The following is a 27659-nucleotide window of genomic DNA, read 5'->3' on the forward strand; positions in this document are numbered from 1 at the left end:
GGGGGAGGAACAAAAGGCATCCAGGGACTGTTTTTCTCTTAACAACTTCATTTTATTGCATTATCACATAAACATTTGGAGTATAAAGCATCAGAAAGCTGTGAAAAACGTTCATCACATTATTTCTTTCAGAACTGTAGGTTTTTTTATTTGTCGGACCAACAGTCAAAACCCAAAATATATTCCTTTCATACAAAAAAACAGCATAAACAGCCAGAAATATTTTTTTAAAAACTCACATTAAAATTCCATTCATGCTCGTTCCAACACTTCATTGAAGCTACATCATGCTTCTACGGAGTGAAATCCTCCAGATGCCAATGTTTTATGGCAGCAACGTTACAACAGCTGCAAAACGCTGGATGTCATGTGCATCTTTGGAAACACACGTCTGCTAAAATTCAACCTTGTGTTTGATGTTTTTTTAGAGAATTTCTCTCAAATATGGACACTTACAAAACAAAGTATATAAAATATGTTAAAAAAGCTATTTGTGTCTGAGCATTTTCTTCCTGAGATCATAGAGATGTTCACACAAAAGGACACAAGGAAACCAAATAAGTAACAATTTTGAAGTAAATATCAGAAAACGGCTCAACAACTCTTCAAAGTTGTTCAAATCTGGAGAAATCTCAAGGAGTGAGGAGGGAATTCAACAAACGTGACTAAACTTAACGTGATAGAAAACTCCCATGATTCCACGCTACTTGATTTGTTTTGTTTTGTTGTGTCTGGACTGAGAGACCCCAAGCAGCAGAAATATCACACTGCACATTTAATGCATAAAGTGAAAGTCATTTTTGCATATTTTGTTGATCCGGTTCAAAGTCTGCACAAACAAAAGCTCCACTCTCGCACAGAAAAACACTGCTCCTGAACGCCTCGTCGGTGGTCCCACCTTTAATTCCGCCACTTTGTGACATAACGCTACTTCACAGTTAGTGTTGGCGGTGCTGGGTCAGGCGTGTGTGAGCTGACCAATCAGAGCCCGACTGGGAATTCAGGAAGGGGTTCTTAAAGAGACAGGAGCTCAAACAGAGAAAATAACATGACCAAAATACAATTGTGAACCTGAAAATGACCATAATATGTGTACAGCGTTATAATTTTTTTTAATGAGGCACCTGGCATTTACGTTAAACATGAACAATAACAACTATTGGTGAATACAGTATATGAACTGGTTCTGATTTATAGTCAGTCTGTGTTTAAGGCGATTTTTGGCACCTGATGGCGAGCTGGCAGCACAGTTGGTGAGAAAGCCAAACCATATGACCAGCATTGGCTCAGATTTATACTGCTGACGGGGCAAAAAGGAGGTGTGAATTTTTTTTTTTTTTTTTTGGCTCGGTGGTTTTTAAAATGTACAAACAACAACAGAAGACGAATAAATAAGGAGTGTAAAAAAAATTAAAATTACTTAAACATAATTTTTTAAAAAGCCAAAACTGAAGTGATTAAAAAAAAAGAAATTAAAGCAGCGAGCTTCTCTTACGTAACACGACCTTCCTGTTGTGCAAGAAAGTAAAATCGAAGCGTTGAGAACTTATCAGAAACTCAGTCAACCCCTCCTCTGTGGTCCCGTCTGCTCCCTGAGTGTGGTGGCGGGAGGTTGACGCTAGGTGGTGCTGTCGGGTGGCGTTTCCTCTCTGAGGGGTCTGCGGCGATGATGTGCATGGTGTTGTTGCTGCCATACTGAAATCCGGTCACGTTGCTCAGGTGGATGTTGACTCCGAGCCCAGCAGGCCGAGGATGGTAGGCTACGGCGTCCGGGCTGGAACACTGACGCTGCATGTTTTTAATAAAAAAGAGAGAAAAACAGTTACAATATTTATCCAAGAGGTCTGTTTGAGTGTTCACAGTTGGAGCAGGTGACCAGAACACAAGAGAAAAGTTGTCTGTGACGTCAGTGGGGATGCCAAACAGAGGAAGTGGCTGGCTTGCGGTGATCTGATCACTATTGAGGAAGTACTGAGGATTAAAAATACAAGCTGTTCAAGGCTAAAATTCCAACCGACAGCACCCACATAGTATCAAATTACCGCCGTGGCGTTTGAAGGACAGACAGGAGCTGAAACAGAGGGCTTTTTGAGCATTTCAGCAAGTAAACCTATCCTATTAGTAAAACATACGTGAAATTGCGGCATCAGGTTTGGCCTAAAAGCCTGCTGGGAAGGTTTGCCTGTCCTGCCGTGAGTCGACCCCTTAGTTGAAGGAAGCGGTGGCGAGGACTGAATGGGGTGCACAGAGGACACCTTCACTTTCTTGTCTACCGATGAGCGGCTCAGGTCGACATCCCACCCATGTGTAGGCTGGGGTGAAGGCAGATCTGTGAGGGAAGATGCACAACAGTCAGTTTGTCTGGTTTGTGACGTAAAAACAAAAGTTCCCCACCGCTGCTGCTTTAGTGGTTCTCTACGCCGCTTCAACTTCCTTCTTACCTCTCACTCTTGCTTTGTCTCCTTGATTCGCGGCCCAACCGCCAGCCATTTCCTGCAACAAAAGACAGTAAAGTCTGTTGGTTGTTTGTGAAATCACAGTGGCCAAGGTGATACAATAAGTGGTTTTGGTTTTAACCTCCGAATTAAAGAGAATGACGATCTGTTCAGTGGGAGATTGATCTGGATCAGCTGTTGTTAGAGTCACATAAATCGATGTGTTAATCGATGTGTCAAAAACTGCTAATCTTAGTTATATTAATATCTCGATTGTCACAGATTGCCCAACACTGATCTAAAGTTAACGCACTTCACCAAGGCTTTTGCAACTTTTGCTGTGTTCACTCTTTTTGCTATGAAAATTTCCCCTCGGCCACCAGGAAGTGACGCATGCAATATTTCCACAAGAAAAAAAAATAACATGTGCGGTGAACAATCACCACGGCATTGACCAATTTGTGGCAAAGAAAGAGACAGTGTGTCACAGACCACATTGTGAGTCACAATTGGATCAACACTGTGCTAGAAAGGGACCGAAGGATGATGTTGGTGTGTATTTTCTCCATTACTCATAGTTAAATATTGTTTTGGAACGTATTCGTGTTAAAGACAAGAAGTGAGTGTTTTTCTATTAGAGGCTGAATTGTCTGAATCTCACCTGAACTGGCAGTCGCCCGGTCAGCACATTATCACAGTTCACAGCGTTAACTCTTTTACTCACTGCAACGAAAACCCCCAAAAAAGACAAAATACAACTGTGTGAATAAAATGCTGTGAAAATACAACAACTCCATAAGTTTGGAAACAGTATTTCGACAATTAACCTTGGCTCAAGTAGGCCTAAAAGCTAATAAATAGGCCTTTAATCATAACAATAATCATTTTATTCTTATTTTTACCAGTTTAAAAAGAAATATATTTGGCTGCAAAGTTAAACGAAAAACAACAACAAAAAAAAAGAATTTTAGAAATGTGATTTCTTTTGGACAGCTAGCCAGTTAGCTTAGCACTGCAACTGGAAAAGGGGGAAAACACTTAGCCGGATTAAGCATATCACAATAAAATGTTAATTAATGAGCTTTAAATGTACCTGAAGTGAGATTTTATAACTTTTGGGTACAGCTGGGCTAACTTTTTCCCCATTTCCAGTGTTTTATGCTAAGCTAGGTGTGTCCTGGTTGTAGCTTCATATTGGAAAAAGAGATCTGTGATTGCTTTCTATCTTCTTATAACATTTTGACTACTGAAGGAAGAGATTGATACCACCCTCATGTATGCTCGCCAACAGTGAAGCTATAGCCAGCAGCTGTTAGCTTAGCTAGCATACATACTGGTAGCAGGGGGTAAACAAGATAACCTGGCTCTTAAGAAATTATTTAAACAACATGATTATTTGGGAGATTTTGTTTTCCTTGTTTCCATTTATTTTATTTTTTATTTTTTATTTCATTTTTTTGCTAAGTTAAGCTAACCAACTGTTAGCAAACTGATCTGAGAAGTGGAATCCACATTTTTGTCTAAGACAGTGAATAAGCATGTTGAAGAAAAACAGGCAAAGTGGGAAACTGATTTAATATGAAACAGACCTGAGTCAATCTGAGTGATTTGAACCCTCTGAACCTGCTCTGTTAAACCTTCTGCTTCCTCTTTGTCCTGAAAAGAGGAAGGGAAAGAGCGAGTCAGGCAGTGACGTACGATAAATAACTGCTGCATCATGTCAAAACTTTCCTGAGTGTTTATGAAAAGATTTGTTCCTCACCAGTTTCTTCCGCACTTGATGGACTGCGTCGTTGATTCCATGTTTGTGCATCTTATACAGTTCTTCTGTCTCAGTTGTGCACTCTGCAAATAACATAAAGATTCAACATGAGATCCAAGACTCACACCGTCCACCATAAACTGTGTCAAGCTGACGGAAATGTTGGTCTTTGTGATGTATGTTGAGCGTGACGATGCAGTTCACTGAGCAGTTTTACTGGTATTTTACTATTTTTATAAATCACAAAATTAGATTTGAAATCGATAAACATGCTTTTTTTGTGTGTTTTCCTGACGGTTATTACAGTTTACCCCCATGGGAACATGAATGGCTGCACCAGATTTCATGGTGATCTATTTAAATGTTGTTGAAACATTTATGAAGGCCTGTACAAGAATTTCATCAGAATCCATCCAGCCGATAAACAAAGGAGTTTTCTCACTGTGTGATGAAGGCCTTTTGTCGGGTTTTGCCTCCCAGCATTTCTCCATGAGGTTCATCAGTCCAGTCAACCCTGCGAGCCCCGCAGAATAACTCCTGATCTCGTCCAGCGATGGACGGTCGCCCTGCGGGATGCGAAATTTCACAATGGTGGTCTTTGCATCTACAGAGGAGGGATTAAAGAGGGCGTGAGGCTTAAATGGTGAACGATTGTATCCGTCAAAAAAAATAATCAAAACATTATAACTCTACACCGGAAATCCTGAGCTGGCAGTCATTTGATTAACAGCTCATTTGAGCAGATATGAGCTTCTATGCCCACCCTAGAGCCTACAACAGCCAATGAGGGATCAGGTAGGCAAGTGACCAACACTGTCTTCTTCCTCCTCTCTCCTGAGCCACTTACATACCAGATTATTGATGTGTAATGTAGTTAATGAGATTTCAAATCAAGCAATAAATAGTTTATATCAGATTTGAAGGCCTAAACTTAGACGTTTATTTGGTTTTATGCATTTTGTTCCCTGGATAACCTTTTTCCTTCACCTAAGCCCTTGTTTTGGATTATTTCATATGCACAAAGTTAGTGTTAAGAAATAACAAACTACAATGACTTTTTGCCCCTTTTACACCCAGACGGGTATTTGGAGGTTACAAAATGGCATTTGTTGCCTTGGTATTTCCTCATTAAACAAGGTTAAAGTGTTTGTTTTCAGTGATATTGTGTTCACATTTGAACTCAGACCATTTAAGGCTATAGGTAGGCAAGAAAAATAAATAACACAACTACAGAGCTTTTGACTGCTTGGGGTGGGAAATCAGCTTTTAACCATTCAAAAGAGCCCAAAACAACGCCTGTACTACAAATGGTTCAACAACAGCTCTGACTTTACTTCAGGTTAGATTTGCATAGGAGCATTTGAATAATTTTACATAAACTTCCAGGAATAAGAGCAGGTTAGTGACGACATAATGAGACCATTTTCGAAACGTCGCAGTTTCAGTTCAGTCTCACAACCTAATCAACTCCTTCTCTGAAGCAGCAGATGGGTTGTTTTTTTAGCTCTGTTACATTCCAACATACACTAAGCCAAGGGTCACCTGTGCAAACACATCTCTCCACAGATCAGAGCCAAGAAAACAAAACATCAGGTAGGTGTGGTCGTGCAAATTAATTCCTGACGTTCCTGCACCATGTGACACAATGGCACAAATAGACTCGCTCAAATAAGAAAAACAAAAGAGAAAGAAAGAAAGAAAGAAGATGTTCTGACACTGAGAGGACAACCCAGGACAACCCAGTCGCCAGAATGAAATGATGCCATCATACGTTTCAATTTGTGTATTTCATATGATTATGTCAACGTTTCTATGTCTAAAATATTATATGATAACTTTCAGATGATGTGTTTATGAGCTATTAGAGAGCGGACTCATAGCAGCCGCATATAGGTAAAAAAAATGTGATATTTCTGACAAGATGGTGGAACTTTGTGCAGTGGTCTTTGGGTCAAAAACAACATATTTTTCAACAGGAAGTTGGGACATTTTCCTGCTGTGTTCAGGTCAACAATGCCAGATATTGGGTCGTTGACAGTGGCGGTTCTAGACCAGTTTTAATAGGGGGGCCAGGTTGGGACCGGCTTTTTTGTTAGGGGGCACATACAACCCGGGAAAAAAAGACAAATCCCTCATTCAGACAAGGGATAAATGGGACTTCAAACAATGTTTACAATTTCAACAATTTTGAATTTTGATTGGGTAGTAAACTGCTGAGACACTTTATTTCCGCCTTTCCCTTCAGTACAAAATCAGTGCAAGAAATCTGTCGTTGTATTATTGATGCAGACTCCCTGTCAGAGGGGGCCACAGGGGGGTCCAGACTCAGAGTTACGGTCCCTGGTCATTGGGTCATTGGGATATTGGACATTGGGTCAACAATGGCAGGTATTTTAAGGCAAAACGTTATCTTTCCCTAACTCTAACCAAGTGTTTTTTGTGCCTAAACCTAACCTGACCTTAACCACAGCGTTTGTTATGCCACAACATAACGTTTCAAAATTGAAACAAGGACACACTTAAGGTTTAAACACATCTGTATGGTGTGAAATGTGAAAATTTAACGTGTGAAATGCACAAATTAAACATACGATGCGATGTTCTTTGGATGGGTCGGAAAGGCAGTGTGGAACAGAGAAAGGGGACAAAAAGGAACACCATAGTTATACACTTACTTGCGTACGGTTGTTTCCCTGTGACAATGGACCATAAGAGTATGCCAAAACTGAAACAGAGACAGGGAGTTACATGCCAGGGTTTAGTACTTGGCTAGCATTTGTTTTAATTCGTAAACTGACTTGTGTCAATCAGAGTGCACAGGGTGCTGGGTGCAGTTTATCAGACGAGGAAGTGTCCCGAGTGCCTGGAGGTTTGATCATTTACAGTAAACACTCTAAGTGAGCTTATGATATTTTGACTCCCTGCCAAGTCTGAACATGTGTTTCACAAGACTGCATAAGGGTTTAGTTGCACAATGAATGCTCTATTGTTGTTGCTCAAATTAGTTGCCGTTAATATTCATTATATTGCTAGTAAAACTGTGACGTCAAGTGGTGGCTCAGCGCTGTGCCGTCGTACCTGTAGATGTCGGAGGCTCGAGTGGGGCTGTATAATAGGTCGAACGCCTCCGGAGGCATGTAGCTAATCGTGCCTCCTTCCTCGTCACTGTCTTTCCTGGAACTCCGTGTCACGCTGTGGTAAAACCGGGCAAGGCCAAAATCTGTAAGCTGGAAAGAAGGAGGAAATGAGAAAAATGACTTCGAGAGAAAGGAAGTAGTCAGAGGAAGAGAGCGAGAGCGATCGGACAATCACATCTACATCCACAAGTGTGAGTGAACCAGAGTCTCTGATCAAGTTCACCTCGCATGTGGAAAGAAGTCAGAACACCTGAAGGAAACCCCGACCACTCAGGAATACTGAACTGAAACTGAAGCACGCGACTAGATTCAGAGAAGTGTTTTTCTCACATTCAAAAATAATATAAACGTTTTAAGTCTAAGGTTAGGGTTAGGATTGGATATAAAACGACTCCACGGTGTAGGATTTAGTGGCATGTACGCAGTTGCAGATATGAGTGTCTATGCCCACCCTAGAGCCTACGACAGCCAATGAGGGACTTCTTCCCCCTCTCTCCTGAGACACTTACACACCAGCCTCCGGATGACTGATGCATCACGTAGTCAATGGGATTAAAAATCCAGTAATATATAGTTTATATCAGTTTTTAAAGGCCTAAACTCAGAAATAATGCAAGTTGTGTAGTTTCATGCGTTTTGCTCTTCGTATCAGCTGTTTTTTCATCCGAGTTCTTGTTTTTGACTATTTTATATCACTTATTCCCCAGTAACCTTCACACTCACGTTTCAAGGAATAGAAACAGGTTCAAGATCTTTAGAGGAAATAAAGGAAAAGACTAAACCAAAACCAAAACCAGAACTTTTATCTGCCAAACACTCTTGAATGATGATGATATGAAACTGTTACCTTTTCTAGTAAGTCACATAAACCCACCCAACCTATTCAAGTGTTAATAAAGTCGACTTTTATGATATAAAGTCGGCGTGCAGCAGCAGCAGGCCTGGCCGTCGAACTCTTGGCCTGGAACTCACCTTGGCGTTGAGATCGGAGTCCAGCAGCACGTTGCTGGGCTTCAGGTCCAGGTGGAGCAGGGCGGGGTTCAGACTGTGGAGGAAGTTTATACCCAGCGCCACTTGGTGAGCCAGTCTGAAGACCAGCGGCCACGGCGGAGTCTCACATAAGGTTTTCTGATAGAAAAATGCAAGTTTATATCCACAGTTACATATATTTGTCGGATATTTATTATAGATAGATAGATAGATAGATAGATAGATAGATAGATAGATAGATAGATAGATAGATAGATAGATAGATCTCTGTCACCTGTAAGGAGGCCAACGATCCTCGCTCCATCAACTCCATGACCAGGCCGAGCTGTATCGACGGGCCACAGAGGGGCGGTCGACCCTTGAAGACCCCGCGGACCTGAATAACATGCGGGCTGCTTCCTTGGCGCATCATGTCGATCTCGCGGAGCAGAGACACGCTGTTCCTGTGTGTGTGAGTGAGTGAGTTCATTTGAAATGTTAGTGATTCACAACTGTGGACGATAAAAACTAGTCTTTCGTGGCCTACCCGTCGTCGTGGTGAAGCAGTTTGATGGCCACATCGCAGCACCACTTTTGATGCCTGGCTTTGTAGATCTGTCCGAAGCCCCCGGAGCCGATCACCTCCCAGTCCTTCAGGCTGGAGTCTTCGATCAGCACGGGAACTACGCAGCTGGACAGCGCCATCGTTCACTGCAGGAGGAAGTTATTCACGTCAGCTAAAGGTCCAAAGGAGCAGTATGTAGTTTAGTCGAAGGAATTCAAACTCAGGCGGCAGGGTCCACCACAGATAAACAAAGTCCTGTAAGTGTTATCCAGTCACAGGAGATCTTTATCCTCTGATTCAAATTCATTCCCCAAAACTACATAGTGCTCCTTTAAGACAGATGATTCTTGAGTCTCATTTCCAATTTGTCACATTCTGACGCTCTTGGTCACCTACCAGTGGTAAGTACTTTACTTCTAATACTAGAAGTTTTTCTTGTAGCTGAGTAATATTTTAGTAATCTCACTATACTCAAACTGCAGTTGCATGAGAAATAAATATCCTCAAGTTTAGGTTATCTCTGTAAATTATCCTAGAAAAGAACAGGACGAAATGTCTGAAGGCTGAGTGATGTCTCTGGCACAAGAGTGACGATAGGTAGAGTGGCCATTTTTGAAGCAATGCCTTGTAGATTAAGAATAAAGGCGCTGATCTCGTCTCGGCTAGAGATGCGAGCATGCCTATTAAACAACAATGACCATAATCTAAAAACAGAGAGAATGAATCAAGGAATTAACCCTAACCCTAACCCTAACTTCTCCTCCAAACACAAAATACATTTCATTCACGAAACAAAAACACTCACATTCTTTGCCCTCTTCTGTTCAACTCGAGGTTTAGAAGTCCTGTCTGCAGCTCGGCTCCGGCTCCTGGATGTCACACTGTTTCTATCTGGTCTGAACAGGAAGTAAACAGTGAACCGCAGTTAGTATCATAGTTTTTCATGACTCCTGACTCTTTAAAGAAATGGCTTAAAGTGTCTCCAGTGTCTTTTATACTTTAACTTTAGCTTTAAAGTTTAAGTATGTCCCAACCAACACATTCACAGTGATAGAACATATAAATCAAGAGGTAACACAGGCTAAAATGTAGGAAAAAAGCATATCAATCTTACAGACAAAATAGGAATATTAAGGTGATTATTCAAAACAGGGAAAACCACTCACCCTCAGGGACACACTCTTCTTCGTCATCGTCGAACCGTACCGTCCGGAGGGAACGAGTGTAAAAAAAAACCTCCGGCTCATTCAGTGACTTTTACACCAAGCAGTCGAAAGCAGAAGTGAAACCGAGCGTCCCATAAATCTCTCTGTTTTACTTCTGCTTCTGGACTCGACAGCCAACACAGGCAAGTAGAGTGTGTTGACAACAGGTTTTTTTTTTTAATGTGTATCTCTGTTCCCTCGTCAGATTCAACGGCTCCTCGTGTGAACGCATGTATATTTATCAGTGGGGTGGGTTTTTTTGTCTTTTGGTGAGATGTGATTTGATTTTAGTAGATTTCTTTAAGTATATTCAGTCCTCTCTTTGGTAAAGCCTGAGTGTGGTTTTAAAGATGTGTCAGATGAGTTAAGAACCACTTGGTTTCACAGTTTTACTGATTGTTTTGTTGTTTTGCTGCGATCAAGTCATTTTTTAAATCATCTTGAAATGACTGGAGACAGGGATGATGTGTGACAAAGACCACGGAGGCTGTGATTACTCATCGTAGACTATAGTTTATCTAAATGTTTTTGTTTTTTTAATATCACAATACCAGCACACAAGCTTTTTATTTAAATTACACACCAAAGATGATCTAGGACAGACTGTAAAGGCTTTTTCTGAGTGTTGCCAGCAGAGGGAGCAGTCTCCAAAATGGCTTACAGTAAATAGGTCATTTACATAAAACAGCTAACTAACACCAAACCAGGATTACCTCATGCAATATCTGTAGAAAAAGGAGAAAAGTCCCTTTAAAAAATGACCTTATTACATTTAAAATGTCCATGTGACTTTATTAAGCTCTATGCAAAGTTTTTCTATCATGTTGATTTGATGTGAATAAACTAAAAACACTTTAATTAAGTTAATACCATTTTTAATTATTCATTCTTTTTATGTAACACTTGAAAAACTGCATTGACTTGATTTGACAGAAGCCCTTTGCATTAAATGGTGTGTGTTTTGTAGTTATATGTAAAAGAATTGTAACAGAATGGACACTTAATATAATTGAAACACATGAAGCCAGTGTTTGGTGTCAGTCAGCTGTTTTATTTAAATGATCTGTTTACTGTGAGATATTCTGAGGACAACGCCGTCTGCTGGCAGCACCCAAAAATAGCCTTTTTTTTTTTTTTTTTAGCTCTTTGTTTATTGGGTGTACAATACGACTGTTCTGCCATAAAGTGTGATGTCACGTTCAGATTTCGCTGACACTGTCTTACAGGTGTTAATAAAATGATATGTTTTAACTCCGAGGTCGTAGGTCGATGTTTCTGTGCTGGTGCTCATTATGTAAAATGAGTCAGAGGAAAGTTATGCTGCAAACAAAGTGACATATACAAGCTTGAACACGAGTGTAATCCCTGGAGTCGGGTGTTTTTTATTGACAGTCAGATGACAATGCATCAGAGGGCGTGTGCGGGCTGAAATGACATCTCCACTGGAACGTCAGGTTAAAGGGAAAGTCCAACGATCTTACACATTAAAAGCATGTTGCACAGTCTTGGGGAGTTCTTCTGCTTATGTAGGAGTTGTGGCTCCGGGGGGGAAATGGTTCAGTCTGAACACTCCAAGTGGTGACATGAAACAAAACAGAGGTTGTGGAGTCATTTTCAGGTGCGTACTTTTATTTTTGGTGCCTGCTAGAAAATGTTTACATGCTTTAATGTTAATAAAAACACAGTATTTTTCTCATAGTATCCATTGGTGCAGCACCTCTATTCACCCTCTGTCAGCCCCCATCAGCTTTCTTGGTGTTTATGCAACCAAAGTTGTGACATCACAACATTACTTAAGTTCTGACACCTCGTTTAAAGGCGCAAATTCTGACTGCAGACTGCGCAATTCTTTGTAGATTTAGTATTTTTTCATACTTTCATGGTATTTATTTAGCAACTAAACTTTTTATACTTAAAAAAAAAGACAACTTACTTTCCACAAGGTAGGACCTATCCAAAGAAGCTATGCTAAGCAGACATTTGTAGTCCACTCCTGAGGCTAGCTGAGGTGCTACATTAGCTGTGACTAGCTTAACAGGACCAAATCAAGATAGCTGCTAGCTGGGAGCATAGCATGGACAACAATGTCAATATGGAAAACAAAATGTGAGTGTTAAATATTATTTTTGTCATAATCTTTTATTATTATTACCAAATCATGTTTAGACTTAGACTGTCATCAGCAATTTTAGCTAGATTACTCCACATGTTAGCTAGCTGGAGAGCTAGCCAGTAACAGGCTACTAGAGTTAACAGTGGAAAGTGTGCTGATTTTACTATGACTGATTAAAACACCAGACTAAAGTAATTGTTTATATCAACCGGGGAGGAAATCTGATCTTTTGGGTTAACCCAGTGGACTCTAGTAGCTAAAAGCTATCACCCCAGATAGTAAAAGTGTAAATAGCATGTATTCCTGCACAAACCCAGGTCCTTAAATCGACGTTTAGCACCACGTTTTATCAGGTATACTTGCCCACATCTCTAATTTAACTGTCGCGTGTCAATGTGCATTGTAGGGAATGGCTGTAGAATGTGTTGAATATAAAAGAAGATATTTCGGTCCTGCTGCATCGATTTTTATGCTTTTTCCCAGCTTTTCACACACATCAGCTCGTTCCTACTTCCATGGCTATAGCAGGTGCTGTCTACATTTTTTGTTTTTGTCAACAAATTCAAGAAAAACACCAAAGTCAACAATGTGATAGTCTAACATTCCTACTTTGTGGCACTCAGCCCCAGATAAATATTTACTTAGAGACTAAAATCTGAAATATTTTGAATAACAGTGAATAATAAATAATTTCCTCAAGCAGCTTGGCATTGTAGTTTTTTTTATTAAATGTTACACAAATTAGCATAATCTAAATTGTTGGGGACTGTTTTCAGCTGCGGATGAATACATGTTCATGCAGGTGTAGCTAATTAATGTTTTATTGTATTTAAATGCCCATTAATGTTATTTTACCCCCAACAAACACGGGAAGCAGAGTAGCAGGAGTAGGAGGTGACGTCTCTCTTCCTGTCTTTGTTGCAAATAGACTCTAAAAAACAAAGACGGAGGTTCTGAAACCTTATTGTAAACACACATGAAGTGTGAGGAGATGTCCAGACAGATATGTGGAGTGTTTCCAAGCAGCCTCCTCTGTGAAGCCCGTCTGTCTATCTGTCTGTCTGTCTGTATGTGTCAACAAAGAGTTAACATTAGAAAAAAGAAAGAAAGAAAAAACCCGCTTCTGACGTCACTGGAAATCCCCTATATCTGCTGCTGTCTGACTCTGACACTAAGTCAACACATTTAAATAAAAATAAATGTCAAAAACACATCCCATAATGTTTTATATTGTAGAGTGTATAATTAAAAATAACAAATCATTTTTATAAAAAAGCACCGGAAATGAACTTTATAGCAGCTGTAGTGTGAGACTACAGGCTCGTTGTGAGTGTGTTGGATCATTAAAATTATATTTTCAGGGGGGTCATGCGGCCCTGAAGCGTCCGCCCTGCGTGTGATATGAGCCGCGTGTGTTTTTCCTTTAGTTTCGGTTTTGTCTTCGGGGTTTTCAGCAGACTTCCTCATCCGCCCCAGAGGACAGCGGCAGGGACTGGTCGACCGCCCACAAGCTGGAGGGTTTTTTTCGGGTCATTTCGTGACATTACGACGCCTGTTGCTGAACTCCGGACCGATGGATGTTGTTGTTGTATGATAGCGGAAGCGCGAGGCTGCGAGCTGCGCCGCCTCCCCTGCTGGAAACGAAACTTTTGAGGGCGCGCGGTGACCGAGCTCACGTAAGAACCCCGCTCAGAAACATCACATTTTAACGCTTAAAATGACTTTTGTGTGTTTTATCCCGTCCTGTCGAGCGGATTATCCGCCTCCCGCTCTGTCGCTTGTAAAAACGCGTTCATCGGCGTATTTATATTAGGATAAGTGTTTCGCAATACTCGCACAGCTGCCAAATAATGTCCGATAATGCGTCATATTTTTTACTCCGTGAAACCGTCTTAACGCAGATTTAGTTGTAGCTGTGTTGTTGGAACAAAAGAGGAGAAGCAAGCATGTATATTAGTCTTTGTATTAACGATGAAACAGCCTTGTTTACATGTTTGAGTTTCCTCATCAGGCACGAAGAGCCAGTCGCTCGTACTTTACTGGAATATTTCCATTTTATGTTGCTTAACACTTCTACTGCACGTCACTGAAAAGAGGAGTATTGTTATTTATACGCTACTAGTGAGGGAGACAAGTACCCAAGAAACATATATATGAGTAAAACTAAACATATCGTGCTGAGATATTACTTTAATAAATGTGAAGCTCACTCATATGGTGTCTACTACTCCAGGTTAGTCAGTGATATCAGGATAATAAAGTGTTTCGCTTGTTTATTCTGTAAAGTATCTCAATTTTAACTCTGTTTTGTGAATATTTTCGGCCTACAAACATAATGCGACATTTGACTTTTATTTTGCATATCCATGCACATGCATATAACTAATTTTGAGTTGTGTGAGATTAACTAATGTATCAGCAGTACATTTATGGCATTAAATGTACTTAAGTATCACAGTAAATACACATATTTACAAGTATATATCGATTCTCGGATCCAATATTCAAATTTCTTTTGATTATCAGACGATTTTAAATTAAATTACAGTTACAACAATTAAATTATTCTTATTATTGCACTCAATTTTAAGGTTACTCTAATTTGCATTTTATAACTGTTTAAAATGTGGTGCTAATGCTAAGTGCTTATCTAAAGGTCATATTGGAAACTTTATTATGTGGACAACTCATTTGTTTCTTTTTAAATAGTACGTCTACAGAGCTTGTAGAAAAGGTGCAGAGTGAACGTATCTATTTTGATTCAAAACAATATTCTGACTGTGAGTGTTTACTTTTGAAATGTTTGTCGTTTACGACATGATGTTTGTGAAGTGGATCTATGAAGTGGCAGAAAATGGAAATTCTCAAGTAAAGTGGACTAAAGGTAGACGACCTGAACAGATTGTATTTATTTTTATTTAACTTTTTCATCTTTCGCATATCAAGTTTAGACTTTATTTTAAATGTTTACATGCTTTTACTGTAAAAAACTCCCAAACTTCACTGAAAGAGGCTATTTGAATAATGGTATTATTGCTATTATTATAAATTAACTTAGTTGTATTCTATCACTGTACTCTACAACATTAACCTGGAGAGTAAAGTTAGTTTTCAGATTAAGATTTAACATTTGTCAGAGATCAGACCAGTGGTTTACTGTGTTTTGTTTGTTGTTGCCAGGCAATAACTGCTCGTCCACGGAGTCACAATTGCATGGACGACTTGTTTGCATTTTCACGTACTACAATAAGCATTAAAGCCACAACATCAACATCGCACAACAACAGCCTCAGATATTTTAGGTAGAGCTGCAGTACGATTAATTGATTTGTTTTCAACCACTGAATTTGTCGCCAACTATTCTGATGTGTCTGTATCATTTTTGAAGGAAAAAAAAGTCAGAATTCTCCGATTCCGGCTTATTAAATGTGAATTTTCTGGTTCCTCTCCTCTTTGATGGCAGTAAACGCAATATATTTGGATTGCGGACAAAACCAAATGACCAAAGAAATAATCAAGAAGATGATTAACCAATTAATCGACAGTGATGTCAATCAATAGTTACAGCGGAATCAGAGATATCACTTGTTTTATTCCACGCTTTCTGCTTCCTTTTTAAAAACCTGGTGCTGACTTTACCCACAATGGAACCACTGCGTGACATCACTGGCGGAAGTTTATCAGATATCATGCAGCTTCCTCTGGAGCCTCAGAAGAGTTTATACTACTTTTTTCTTTGTACTCTCTCTAAGAACATTTGAATGTGTGAAATGGGTGAAGTTACCCTTTAAGAGAACAATGTAGATCAGTCCTGTTTAAAGATTTGTAACTTGAATTGTGTTTTTTTTTTGTTGCAGTATGTTCAACTCTATGACACCGACTTAAAGACAAAGGATGGACGGCGAGAGAAGTGATGGCGAGCTGGAGGTGGTGGTGGACGAGTTTGCGTGCGCCGGGATGCTGCGCGGATCTCTGACCTCGCTGCACGGCACCGTGGAGCGGATCTTCTGCGTGGCGTTCGCCATCGGGGCGGACGATTTGTCTCACGGCAACAACGGGCAGATCTGGCTCAAACTGCAGGGGCGGAGCGACGGCGTGAAAGCCGCCAAAGTAAGCCACCGTCTCCTTGTTGGTCCTGATCGCGAGCCAGTCCGCAAGACTTGATTGGGAGAGGTGGTTCCGCCGATAGTGTTGTTGTTGTCAACACCGCCAGTGCTGGTCTAGAGTGCACTTAGATAACAGGCTGTGTTGCTGGTAAATGACTCATCGAGGGTTTTTAAATGTTGATTGATAAGTCTTGGTGGAGTTTCAGTATATGTGTATGCGACCTGATGACACATGACTGACTGACTGACTGACTGACTGACTCATGAACACAGATGACTTGAAACTGATCTTCAGAATCTTTTCGTGTCGGGAGCTCTGTCAAAGCGATATATTTAAATAAATTCTATTTGAATCTCATTTTTCTCCTTCTATAGAATAAATAATACATATTTAGACTCTCCTACTACATTATTTTTCACCACTTCTGCAGCAATAATTCAACAAAACAATGATGATACCAAATGTCTCTGTGTTGCAGTTGTTTGTGAGGGGAGTTGTGAACCAGGAGGAGCAGCAGGAGGTGTTCTACCCGAAGCTCCTTCACTGCGTCTTCTGCGGAGCCAGGGGGCTGTTCATGGACTGCCTGATAAGAAGCACCTCGGCGCTTATAGTGGTGAGTGTTGCATTGTGGGTCTTTTGTTTTTCCACGTTTACATGAAGAGAGGGTTCGAAAAGGAGAGACATCGAAAGCAGGAAAAGTTAGAGGAGTCAAAATAAGCCGGCTGTGTTCTTCCTCGGGCAGCATCAAGGAGGTTTTTCTGGCACGAGTCGAGAAATAATGAAACGTGATTATATAAAACTGCAACACGCGGGGGATTTCACCGTCTGCCTCTGTGGGTGGGTTAGCCGTCGGCTACGTCTCGAGCCCCTTTTTTTTTCTTTATATCTCTCAACATTTTGGCAAATTGGCATCATTAAAAGTAAGCCGAATTAAGTTCCAGCACTTCCTGTTTACAGTCCACCCCAGGCTGTACAGACAACTGCCTCCGGGAGACTTTGATCTTGAAGAAAACTTAAAAAATGGCGTAATTCTCAAGCAAGTTCTGCATCAGGGAGAGTCTTTAATCTGTGATTTCTAAGCAGAGTTATGGGTGTTTATTCACAATGGCTGAAAGAGATAAGTCATGCAGAATTTAGAAATATGTGCTCAGATCTGTGTTCAGATCTGACTGAGAAATGACTCAAAGAAGGAGTGTGAATTGTGTCGCAGATTGCGGCGTACGCCTCGCACCTCTCCCTCCGTGCCCGCCCTCCCCTGGGGAGGCGTGGCTCACAGTCGCAGAGGTTAAAGGTCACATTGATGCCGTTTTAATGTAGACAAATCCCTTTTTTCTTCTCAAATAATCACCCTTACAGAGCTTGTATTAAGGTGCAGGATATACAGTACATATCTATTGTCCTTAAAAAACATTCTGATTGTGAATTAATGATTTTAAAATGTTTGTTGGGTCTTTTAACAACATTGGTATCACATGGAATCTGTGTTCGATCAGCGTTGAGAGGATTGGTAGTTGCCAGTTTGGGGAAGTGTCAGTGTGTTTGTTTATTTGAGAGAAGACCGTAATGCGATGTACCGTTTCAACATTTATTTACAATTGTATCATTAAACAGAAGCTCGATATCAAGAGACTTCTCTGTTTGACAAATTACAGCCAGCGGAACGCTGCTACTCTGCAACCCATCGCCCAGAAAAGGATAAAGACTTCTCTTTACAATGCTTCATATCATTGTTTAGCTGCGAAAGTGTGTATCTTCTCATTGGCTTTAACAGATGGGGTGGAGCCGTTGGTTTAGACTTAGCTCCCCCTTCATTGGTGCACAGGCTTTTGGCAGCACGATTCCTCCAATCCCTGTTGAAAGAACCTCCCTCTACTGTCTAACTTCCTCATGGCGTACTTGTCTTGAGTTCATCCTACGACATGTTTTCAGCAGTTCTAAACCTCGTCTGTTGCTCACGCCCCAGCTGCTACTTATTCCTTCAAGGACATCATGTGCGTGCGAGCAAAACATAGAGTAACAGTCCATCATCTGATATCCTTGGTCTCTCCGTACAAAAGGCTCGCTGTGTTCTTTCTCATATCCCGGCCTGTCTTTCCAATGTATCAACCCTTCATATCATGGGGCTAATGCTTGTTTCAGTCACATCTGTCAACAGGATAAGTACAACTCTTAATAATACAGTTAATTAACGCATAGTGATTTTAGCTTAGCAGCCAGGCACTCGATTCACACATGCAAAATAATACATCTTAACATTAGGAATGTAAGCCAGTGCAGCAAACTTGCAACCACTTTTGCAACCACAGAAGGGGGGAGACGGATTGTTATCAATAACACCTTTTTTTTTTTAATACACTGTTAAAAGCGAGGGTTAAACAAGACAGATCTAATTGATTACCAGTCAGAGTTTATAGAATTATGTAACACGCTTCCTCATATTGACTCGCATCATGTGGCCTTCTTAATAAAACATACACAGTACGCCGGCATAAACTGTGAACCTTGGAACGAGCCGCGGTACTAATTTCTGACCTCTCTTACCTTTGCATGACATCTGCTCTATTATACCTGAGCAACTCTGAATTATCACTCATTTCCGTGCCTGTATTTAGTTTTAAAAAAGAAATTCAAACTTGGAATTTTAATGTTTACAATATCGATGAGGTAATAATACAAACTCAGACATCTTTATTTTCTCCATAAGTGAATAAACAAGCTGTTCTCAGAGGAAACAAGGTCCCAGGACACTGTTTGAAGTTAGAAAATGTGGCAGGGTCCGCCACATATAAACAAAACTCTACGAAACTGTGTTGTCCTTTAATCTTAGTTTGCTTATTCAGTTTATTCAGTCATGAAAACAAAGCGAGTTTGTTTATTTAGTTTCTTTAGGCATAAAATTTAAATATTCTTCTGATTAAAATTTCTTCCCCAAAACTACAGAGTGCTCCTTTAATGTGGCTTTTTGGATGACGCAACAATGATATTGACTAATAATGTGGTATCTTGGGATTGCATTCTTGTTATTCTGACAAGAAATCACATTATTGGTCAATATTGCTATTCTGTCATCTGTCGTCTATAAACTGTATGAAGTAAGATTTAAGTGTAATGCTGTTGTGTCATTGTTGGGGAATTTTACCCTCTTGCTAAAATGTTTTAGTCAAAACGCAAGTATACAACTCAGGGAAACTTCATCAGCTCTGTCAATTTTAATTTTCACTCTTACTTGTTGCTACAGATTGATTGGAAATCCCTCGTTATTGTGTCTTCAACAATAGCTTTAAAGCTGCTATGTAGTTCTAGGGAAGAAGTTTTTAATCAGAAGAGAAAGATCCTCATTGATTGATTTTCGAGCGAAATGAACAGAGTCTCTTTGTTTTAATGACTGAATACACTCAATACAAACTGACCTTAAAGGGCAGCACAGTTTCATGATGTTTTCCTTGGTTTTTGTGTGGCAAAACAATGTTGCAGCAACAATTAAAGGGGGTCTTGTATAAAATGTTAAAAATAACAAACATAAAGTGGCGTCATACAGTTGGTCAAGCAAGTGTCAGGAAGCCCCGAGATCCCATATTGATTTGAAAGGGTGTTATTTACAATCTTTTGTAAGCCGAAATCTTTCGCTGTAGATGCTAAGCTAAATGTGTTAGCACGCACCCCGTCTGAAGAGGGTGAACCAGCTCGACCACACATCGAGGGTTTAAATAACATCTTTTAAAAACAATTTGTTGGCTTCTGAAGACTTGAATTATGTCAGATAAGCTGTGTGGAGACATTTTAGGGGTCTTTTTTTAGTTGTTTCTTTCCTTTAAAGTCAGCATCTACTTAAGTTCCAGCTTCCAATAAGTGACTTATCGTCCTTGGGTGATTCGATTTATCCCTACAGCCCTCAAGATTAACGTCATGCACTTTTCCTCTCACCAAACCAGGTTGGCTCTACAGGATCCCTCCTTATATCAGGTCTTCTGGAGCCGGTGGTGCGAGCCTACTCCCTCATCACAGAGCTGGTGGAGAGGTACGAGGGCATACAGTCCAGGTACTCTGAGAACGGGGACCGAGGCCTAGGCGAGTCTCTGGATTCGCGCCGGGCCTTCAAAACCCTTGTGGAAAACTGGGAGGACAGGCACATCCTTGATCTACTGGTCTTACCAGGGTCTGTGAAGGAAATTCTGCTGGATTTGGTGAAAGAATCGGGACTTGGATCGAACCCCGGCCAGGCACTGACAGATGGAAATGCAGGGGCGCGATCGCTTGAGGGTTCAGAGGGTAGATGGGACAGCACTACTGATCGGTGGGTGGAAGGGATGACTGCAGGATCGGGGAATGACTCTGCTACGAAAGACTCCTTCTTTCAGGCTTTCCCCGCGCCCGGAGGCGCTCGAGGGAGAGCAGAGGGTGCTGAGGAAAGACTCATTCGTTCTCCACAGGAGGTGGGAGAGGAAGAGCAGCTGGAGCAAGTGGCAACAGGAGGTACCAATGTGACAAAGGGAGCAGGGGTGGAGGAAGAACAGGAGCTGCAGTTTTTGCTTCTTTTGAAGTTCTTCACAGCCATGGGGTACACGGAGGATGTCGTCAAACGAGTCCTCGCGCGAACAGGAGCCAAAGAGGCCTCGCAGATCCTGGACGTGGTCCAACAGGAGCAAGATCGCAGTGACCAGGAGCAGGCAAATCAGCATCGCCAAACGCAGAAGAGTCAAAACGGAGTTGCCTCTAATCAAAGCGAGAGGAACCGACCTTGCGAGACGGAGCACAGAGAAGATGAGGAAATGGCAGCAGGAGGAAATAATGGAGATGTGTTAGATGTTTGTGAGAAAGGGGGAGATGCAGCTGCCGGAGGCACGAGTCCCTTCAGACAAGAGGGTAGTACCGAGGACATGGAGGAAGGACGCGAGGACGACTTCGTCTTAGGAGTGGTGAAGAAAGCTGCAGCCAGCTGCGGGTACAAGGAGCAGAAAGTCGCCAAAGTCTACAACATGTTGCCTGATCGATCCACTCACCAGCTGCTCCTGGAGCTGCAGAGAGACGGGAGCAAAGAGACGGACGCCTTCAGGGAGGGGCCGAGAGAGATGGATGACGTGGTGCTGGAGAATCCGAAGGTTGGACCGGGAGAGAATGAAGCACGGGGAGAAAGTGAGCTTTTCATACCTGCAGAAAAGAGAGAATCTGATGACAAGGGATGGGTAGTGGTGCCAAACCGAACTGGACCTGTTGCAGAGCCTGATTTGTTTACTTGGATTGATCAACCCCAGCAGCACAAGATGAATCAGTACAGCTCAAAGCCGAAGCGACACCAGCCTCCCAAGAACCAAACTCTGCACAATATCGTCCTTCCAGAAGTGAAAGGGCCGCCCATGCCTACTTACTCCTCATCCATCGATCCTCCACACAACAATTTCCAATCCAACAAACAATACGGACAAACTGACTACTGGCCTAATCCAGCCACCCCAAAACAAAACCATCCAACCCAAGACATCGTCATCAATCCAAAGCCACGGACGGACTTAAAACGAGCACTCCAAGCCCCTCAGCCCCCCATCTTCACAGGGAAAGACTCGTCTCCCACCAGGGTGAGGGAAAGACAGGGCTTCATGGCTGCCTCTTCAGTGGTGGTGACAGGGGAGCAGCGTTTCCTGGAGGGGCTGCAGATGCCCTTTGACCTTCAGCTAACAGACAAGCCCGGGGACCCGAAGCTGAGGGCGATCATCATTGACGGGAGCAACGTGGCCATGAGGTGGGAAGGATTCATTTAAGGTTGTGTTTCTCTCATGGAAGGATTTAGAGATATTTTTTAAAGCAGGCTGTCTGCAAGTCCTTAAAAGTCTTGAGCACGTTTAAATTGTCGTATATTTGACGTCTGTTTTTGAGAACGGTTCGATGTTTTCCACAGTCACGGGTTGGGTCATTTCTTCTCCTGTCGAGGCATCGCTTTGGCCGTCCAGCACTTCTGGGACCGAGGCCATCGTCACATCACCGCCCTCCTGCCACAGTGGAGACAGAAGAGCGACCCCAAGACCAAAGGTAACACTTCCTGTTCCTCGTGTTGTGCTGTAGATGGATGCAAATGTTAATTACAGCTATTTTGATAATGGACTTGTCATTTTAGTCATTTTTCAGGCAAAAACGTCAAACATTTGCTGCTTCCAGCTTCTTAAATGTGAGAATTTGCTGCTTTCTTTTTCATTTATGACATTAATTGAAGAGCTTTTATTTTTATTTTGACATCTTATTGAATTAGATAATTAATTAGCACATAGATGGACAATAATCCTGAGAAGCAGGCCTAATGGTTGGCACAGTGTAACGATTAATTTTATTATTGATCATTCACTTCATTATTTAGTCCAAGTTGATCAATTTACAATCTGAAAGACAGAGAAAACACAACATTTTTACATTTAAGAAGCCGGAAAAGGGACATTTTTGGCATTTTGGCTTTGAAAATGATCTTAAACAATTAATCCATTATCACAACACTCACCAAATAATCTGTAGATCAGTTAACCGACTAGTCAACTAATCATTTCAGTTCTCAACCCACATGCACGTTTCTTTACATTAATTATCTATTTATGTATGCACTTGCATGTTTTCCACTATTCACTACATTGAATGATACGTTTACTTTAATCCTGGCTCTTTTCCAGCAAATCATAATGTGTGTTTTACATGTTGTTAAGTCACTTTGTCAAACACTGTCTGTGATTTCTAAATGACAAAGGCTGATGCACTTCCTTGTATTTGATTCTGAGTCACATGTAACAGACAAACACATCAGATGTTAGCAAACTGGTGAGTGTGTGGGCGTGTGTGTGTGTGTGTGTTTTCTCCTCACTAAACACAGTGTTGTTTGTTCCTGCCTCACAGAGCAGCACTATCTGGGCGAGCTGCAGAAGCTTGGCCTGGTCTCCTACACGCCCTCCAGAGAGGTGCAGGGCAAGAGGATCAGCTCGTACGACGACAGGTAGACAGTCCATGCTTAAAATAAGAGTGTCTGTGTTGTGATAACAGGTTTAAACTGAGGCCCGGGGAAATGAAAGTTACTGGTTTGACTCACTGGCTGGTGAAATCTGTGTGAAAGTGAATGAGAAAGGAGGATCTATTGGCCGAAATGTAATATAATATTCATAACTATGTTTTTAGTAGCGTGTAATCACCTGAAACTAAGAATCACTGTGTTTTCATTACCATGTAATGAGTCCTTAATATCTACAGAGGGTGTTTTTTCCCAAGGCAGTCCCACCTTGCTGTGCTCTGACTGGCTAGTACGTGTTGTCCTGCTCAAAGATTTTAGTTTTGGACGTCAGGCCCTTTTTAATAGAGCATTTTGAACCTCTCTCTCCTGTCTTCTTACTTTCTCAACCTGCACTTGTTTGGGTTTCTTTTGTGAGTTTCTCTGCTGACTCCCTACTTCCCATCAAAAGGACTCCCTCTGTGCAAACAAATTCATTATCTATAACCTTGGCCTCTCCCCACTGAAGGCAGCTGTGTTCTCTCTCATACGCTGGCTTTTCTCTCCAATGTATTAACCCTTCATTAACGCTTGATCCAGTCACATTTATCAACAGGACATGAACAACTCTTTAATAATACAGCTTGTTAGTGCATAGTATTTAAATCACAGCAGTCAGGCACTTAAATCAGACTGGTAAATTAATGAATCTTAACACTATTGAAGTTAGCATGCTAACCAGTTAGCTCCCAGCCCGGCCTGTCTCGTGATACCACCACTTGACTCACAAAATGTTGCATATTTTTACACATATTGTCCTTACTAAACAGATAAATACAACCACACACCTTCTCAATTCAACTTTCTATCTTTTACTGAACTAAAATGAGCTGCATTTCACCTCTGGTTTCTTCTTAATAAATCCTCAGTTCCCAAAGTAGGACATAAAATGGACATAACATGCCACTTCATGTCTCTACTGTCCCCGCTTGTCATGTCCTCTCGTCATAGTCCTGATCGGAGCAGCTGTAAATCACCTCCATACTCTTTCCCCTGTCTTCAAACTGGCATCAGTAAAATTTCTCAGTTTTCGATTCCGCATGTAAAATATACTAATCATCATACAGGATATTATCAGCATTTTTTTTACCGTTAACTGTGAGCATACTTCGTATTGTCTCTTTCCACTGCAAACCCATTATATACCCAGTTTGTACGAGGAACTGGGACAACCACTGTGGAATTTTACATTTAAAATCGTTCCCTGTTTCCACAGATTTATGCTGCAGCACGCACAGAAGACAGACGGTGTGATTGTGACGAACGACAACCTGAGAGACCTCTCGGATGAGTCGCCTGTCTGGAGGGACATCATCAAAAAGAGGTATGAAGAGTCAACGCATCGTTCAAATGTGACGGCTTCCATAGTCTCAATCAGAAATGTGCCATATCAACCAGCAGGATAGGGTTAGGGTTAGGGTTAGTCGCAAAATATGTTTCGGTACTTAATAGAAGGATCTGATTAGTCCTTCATCTGTCTGTTTAAAGGGCTAGTCCCCCTATTTAAAGTGGTTTGATTTCTTCCCCAGACTTCTTCAGTACACTTTTGTTGGGGATCACTTCATGGTGCCGGACGACCCTCTGGGCAGAGGGGGGCCTCACCTGGATGACTTCCTTCGCTCAGAGCACAGGTATAAACACCCACACATTTATTATTTCATAAGTAAGAAACTCTATCATGTTGTGTCCTCTGAATTATTTCTCTACTTCCCCTCAGGACTCCTTACCCAGGAAACCACTCTTTTGCCGGCGTAGCCACCAATTTCCCTTCCTCCAAACCTCCCCGCTCCCAAACTGAGGTCCTGAACTTCCGCGACCGAACGCTGGGTGGAGCGCTGGATCCGGCACGTGGAGAGAGTCGGGGTAAACGTCGAGGACATGGAAGAGGATGGGACGCAGGTCACCAGCACAGGGAGTTTGGAGCTCTGGCCGTAGACAGGAGTCCAGAGGAAACAGCCATCCTGAGAGAGCAGCTCTGTCAGGTTTTTGCGGGTCAGGACAACATGGTGGCGCTGGTGCTGCAGTGCCACCCGGCAGAGACGGACATTAATGTGCTGTCTAGTCTGATCCTGGAGCAGCAGCAGGACTAGACATGTTAAAGTCTTGGTGTTCTTCGTGGGTTAATTCAGACTTTTTTATGCCTTATTTTGCCCCGGTTTGAGTGATATAAATGTTTCCCACCAAAGCAACTACAAGAAGAAGAAGTCACACCGGCTAATCATTGATCTGCATTAACAAGGACCAACTTTCTGTTCACAGTCCAAAACACATATAATTTATCTGTGGTGTCCTGCATTTGAGTACAACTTCTTTGTTGTTTCTTCTTACGATCCCTCCCGTGCATAATGTTCTATCCAGAGCAAAAATTTCCAGATTAATTTAAGTCTGATTCAGCAGAGCAGCTAATGACGCAAACCATGCTGTCCTTTTGTAACTTGTTTGAAAACTCTTCAATCTTTTTATAAAGGAAGATGAGTTTCTGTCCCACATGATGGATTTATTTGACATTTTCTAAAGACATTCATGTTCCCAAGCAGATGAATTCTGATGTTTTAATGACCCCCCACATTGATTAATGACCAAATTCTTGCAGGACTAATTACATTCCCATCAGCCTCAGGTGTTCTTTGTGGTCAGTGCTAATTGGCAAACGTTAGCATGCTAACACGTTAAATGAAGAAGGTGAGCCTGGTTAACGTACTTGCTAAACATTGGCATGTTAGCATTGCCGTTGTGAGCGAGTTAGCATGCTGATGTTAGCATTTAGCTCAGACCATTGCTAGGCAACCAGCAGTGGTGGAAGGTGTATTTTACTCATGTACTCTAAGTAAAGTTTTGACGTACTTATACTTGTATTACATGTTCTGCTGCTTTATACTTCTCCATTTTTAAGAGGAAAATACTTCTTTACCTTTTTTTCTTTTAAATTTTTACTTGTGTCTAGTGCTGCTAATTAGCCAGTGATAGCATGCTTACAGGCTGAAGAAACATAGACATGGAAAATCAGATTGTTAGCATTGGCACTGTGGGCATGTTAGCATTATGATGTTAGCATTTAGCAAAAGTAGAGCTTCACTGAGCTACTGGCATGGCTGTAGACTCTTTTTTTCTTTGATTTAAAAAAAGGGTGCACGTCAAGGGTGTTTTAGCGGCTTGACATCAGTGTTTTTCATTCTACAGCCATGTTGGTGAGATAATTCATTCTCACTTGTGTCTTTTACAATTGTTGTAGGAGTTAAGAAAAAGAGCAATATAAAAACAGATCTATTTTTCTTGAATTGTAACCCCCTAAACTTTTTCACCTGGTTGTTTTAAAACTATCACAGACAATAAGGCGCACGGGTAACGTTGGATAAAGCTGTAGATAGTTGTTGTATGAGATGGTTTGGGTCCAAATGTAGATAAGCGCCACCAGCTGTGGGGAATGGATGTCGTGTCCCAATGCTAGAATAATACTAAACCAATCGTTACAATATTCTGTGCACTCGATTTTATATATTTTTTTAACTTATTTTAACCAGGTCTGATGTTGTCATGACTGTAGCGTTGAGCAGAAGATCATTTTAGAGTGTGTCTGGATGAGGAAAGCTTCATGAGCTGAGAGAGATGATAATAAACGGGGGCTAGTGGATCTGTCATCCTTATATATGATTGAAGATCAGATCCTCAATCCAGCATCTCATAGATCAGATAAAATAAACATGTTTGTAATGTTTATATGTACATTTTATGGCTTTAAGAGTTCTGCCCTTGTTTATGTATTAAAGTATTTCTTGATTCAAATGATTAAAAAAAAAATCCTTACAGTGTTGGCATGGTGTTTCCTAATGTCTCTGTTGTGGAATGAGCCATTTTTAAATCATCTTAATCTACAAAATTGGAAGTGTAAGACCAAACCTATGTATTTATAGAACTATCACCGGAGTTAGAGGAACTAAAACAGTGTAGTGGTGGTAGTTTGCACCATCAGTTAAGCTAAAAGCACTCAATCTGAAGTAGATGCACAAACTCAACCACATGTCATAGACATAGATAATGTCTTTTCTAATCAATTCAGGATCTCGGGCTTCCGGAGACTTGCATCGAGCCATGTAGACACATGTTATGTCTGCTTTCAATTGTTTTAAAAGAATTCTCCATCCACTTCAGTTGTTTCTGTGAATGCTGCAACACTATTTTGCTGTGAAGCTTCAGAAATGTTTTGTGGACTAGAAAACTAAACCTGACTTTCCGATCAGCATGAGGGTGAGTAGATAACGACTGAATTTTCATTTTTGGGTGATTTTACTCATTAAGCATGCTTTCATTTGGTGATTTTAAAGGTCAAACAAAAATGTGGATGAATCTGGGT

At 41.2% G+C, this 27659-nt stretch overlaps 2 protein-coding genes across 4 annotated transcripts; one reads left to right on the plus strand and one right to left on the minus strand.

Moving 5' to 3' along the window:
• Nucleotides 1-30: 30 nt before the first annotated feature.
• ripk3 (receptor-interacting serine-threonine kinase 3) lies at nt 31-10145 on the minus strand. The gene is made up of 14 exons (XM_030430513.1): nt 10035-10145; nt 9674-9764; nt 8851-9014; nt 8599-8767; nt 8307-8462; nt 7276-7424; nt 6873-6922; nt 4640-4801; nt 4198-4280; nt 4025-4091; nt 3097-3158; nt 2442-2493; nt 2133-2329; nt 31-1788 (listed from the first exon to the last, which is right to left on the minus strand). The coding sequence occupies exons 3-14, from the start codon at nt 9006-9008 to the stop codon at nt 1558-1560; spliced, it is 1536 nt and encodes a 511-aa protein (XP_030286373.1). The 5' UTR covers nt 9009-9014; nt 9674-9764; nt 10035-10145; the 3' UTR covers nt 31-1557.
• Nucleotides 10146-13580: 3435 nt separating this feature from the next.
• khnyn (KH and NYN domain containing) lies at nt 13581-27117 on the plus strand. 3 transcript variants are annotated; one of them, XM_030430474.1, is made up of 9 exons: nt 13581-13862; nt 16044-16296; nt 16772-16906; nt 20226-22030; nt 22187-22317; nt 23164-23260; nt 24525-24632; nt 24838-24939; nt 25026-27117. In XM_030430474.1, the coding sequence occupies exons 2-9, from the start codon at nt 16081-16083 to the stop codon at nt 25396-25398; spliced, it is 2967 nt and encodes a 988-aa protein (XP_030286334.1). In that variant the 5' UTR covers nt 13581-13862; nt 16044-16080; the 3' UTR covers nt 25399-27117. The 3 variants fall into 3 exon arrangements, with proteins under 3 accessions (XP_030286334.1, XP_030286335.1, XP_030286336.1); XM_030430475.1 differs by lacking the exon at nt 13581-13862 and adding an exon at nt 14964-15070; XM_030430476.1 differs by lacking the exon at nt 13581-13862 and adding an exon at nt 15370-15488.
• Nucleotides 27118-27659: the final 542 nt, after the last annotated feature.

The sequence above is a fragment of the Sparus aurata genome, chromosome 10 (assembly GCF_900880675.1).
Source record: "Sparus aurata chromosome 10, fSpaAur1.1, whole genome shotgun sequence".
In the NCBI taxonomy this organism is placed as follows: Eukaryota; Metazoa; Chordata; class Actinopteri; order Spariformes; family Sparidae; genus Sparus; species Sparus aurata.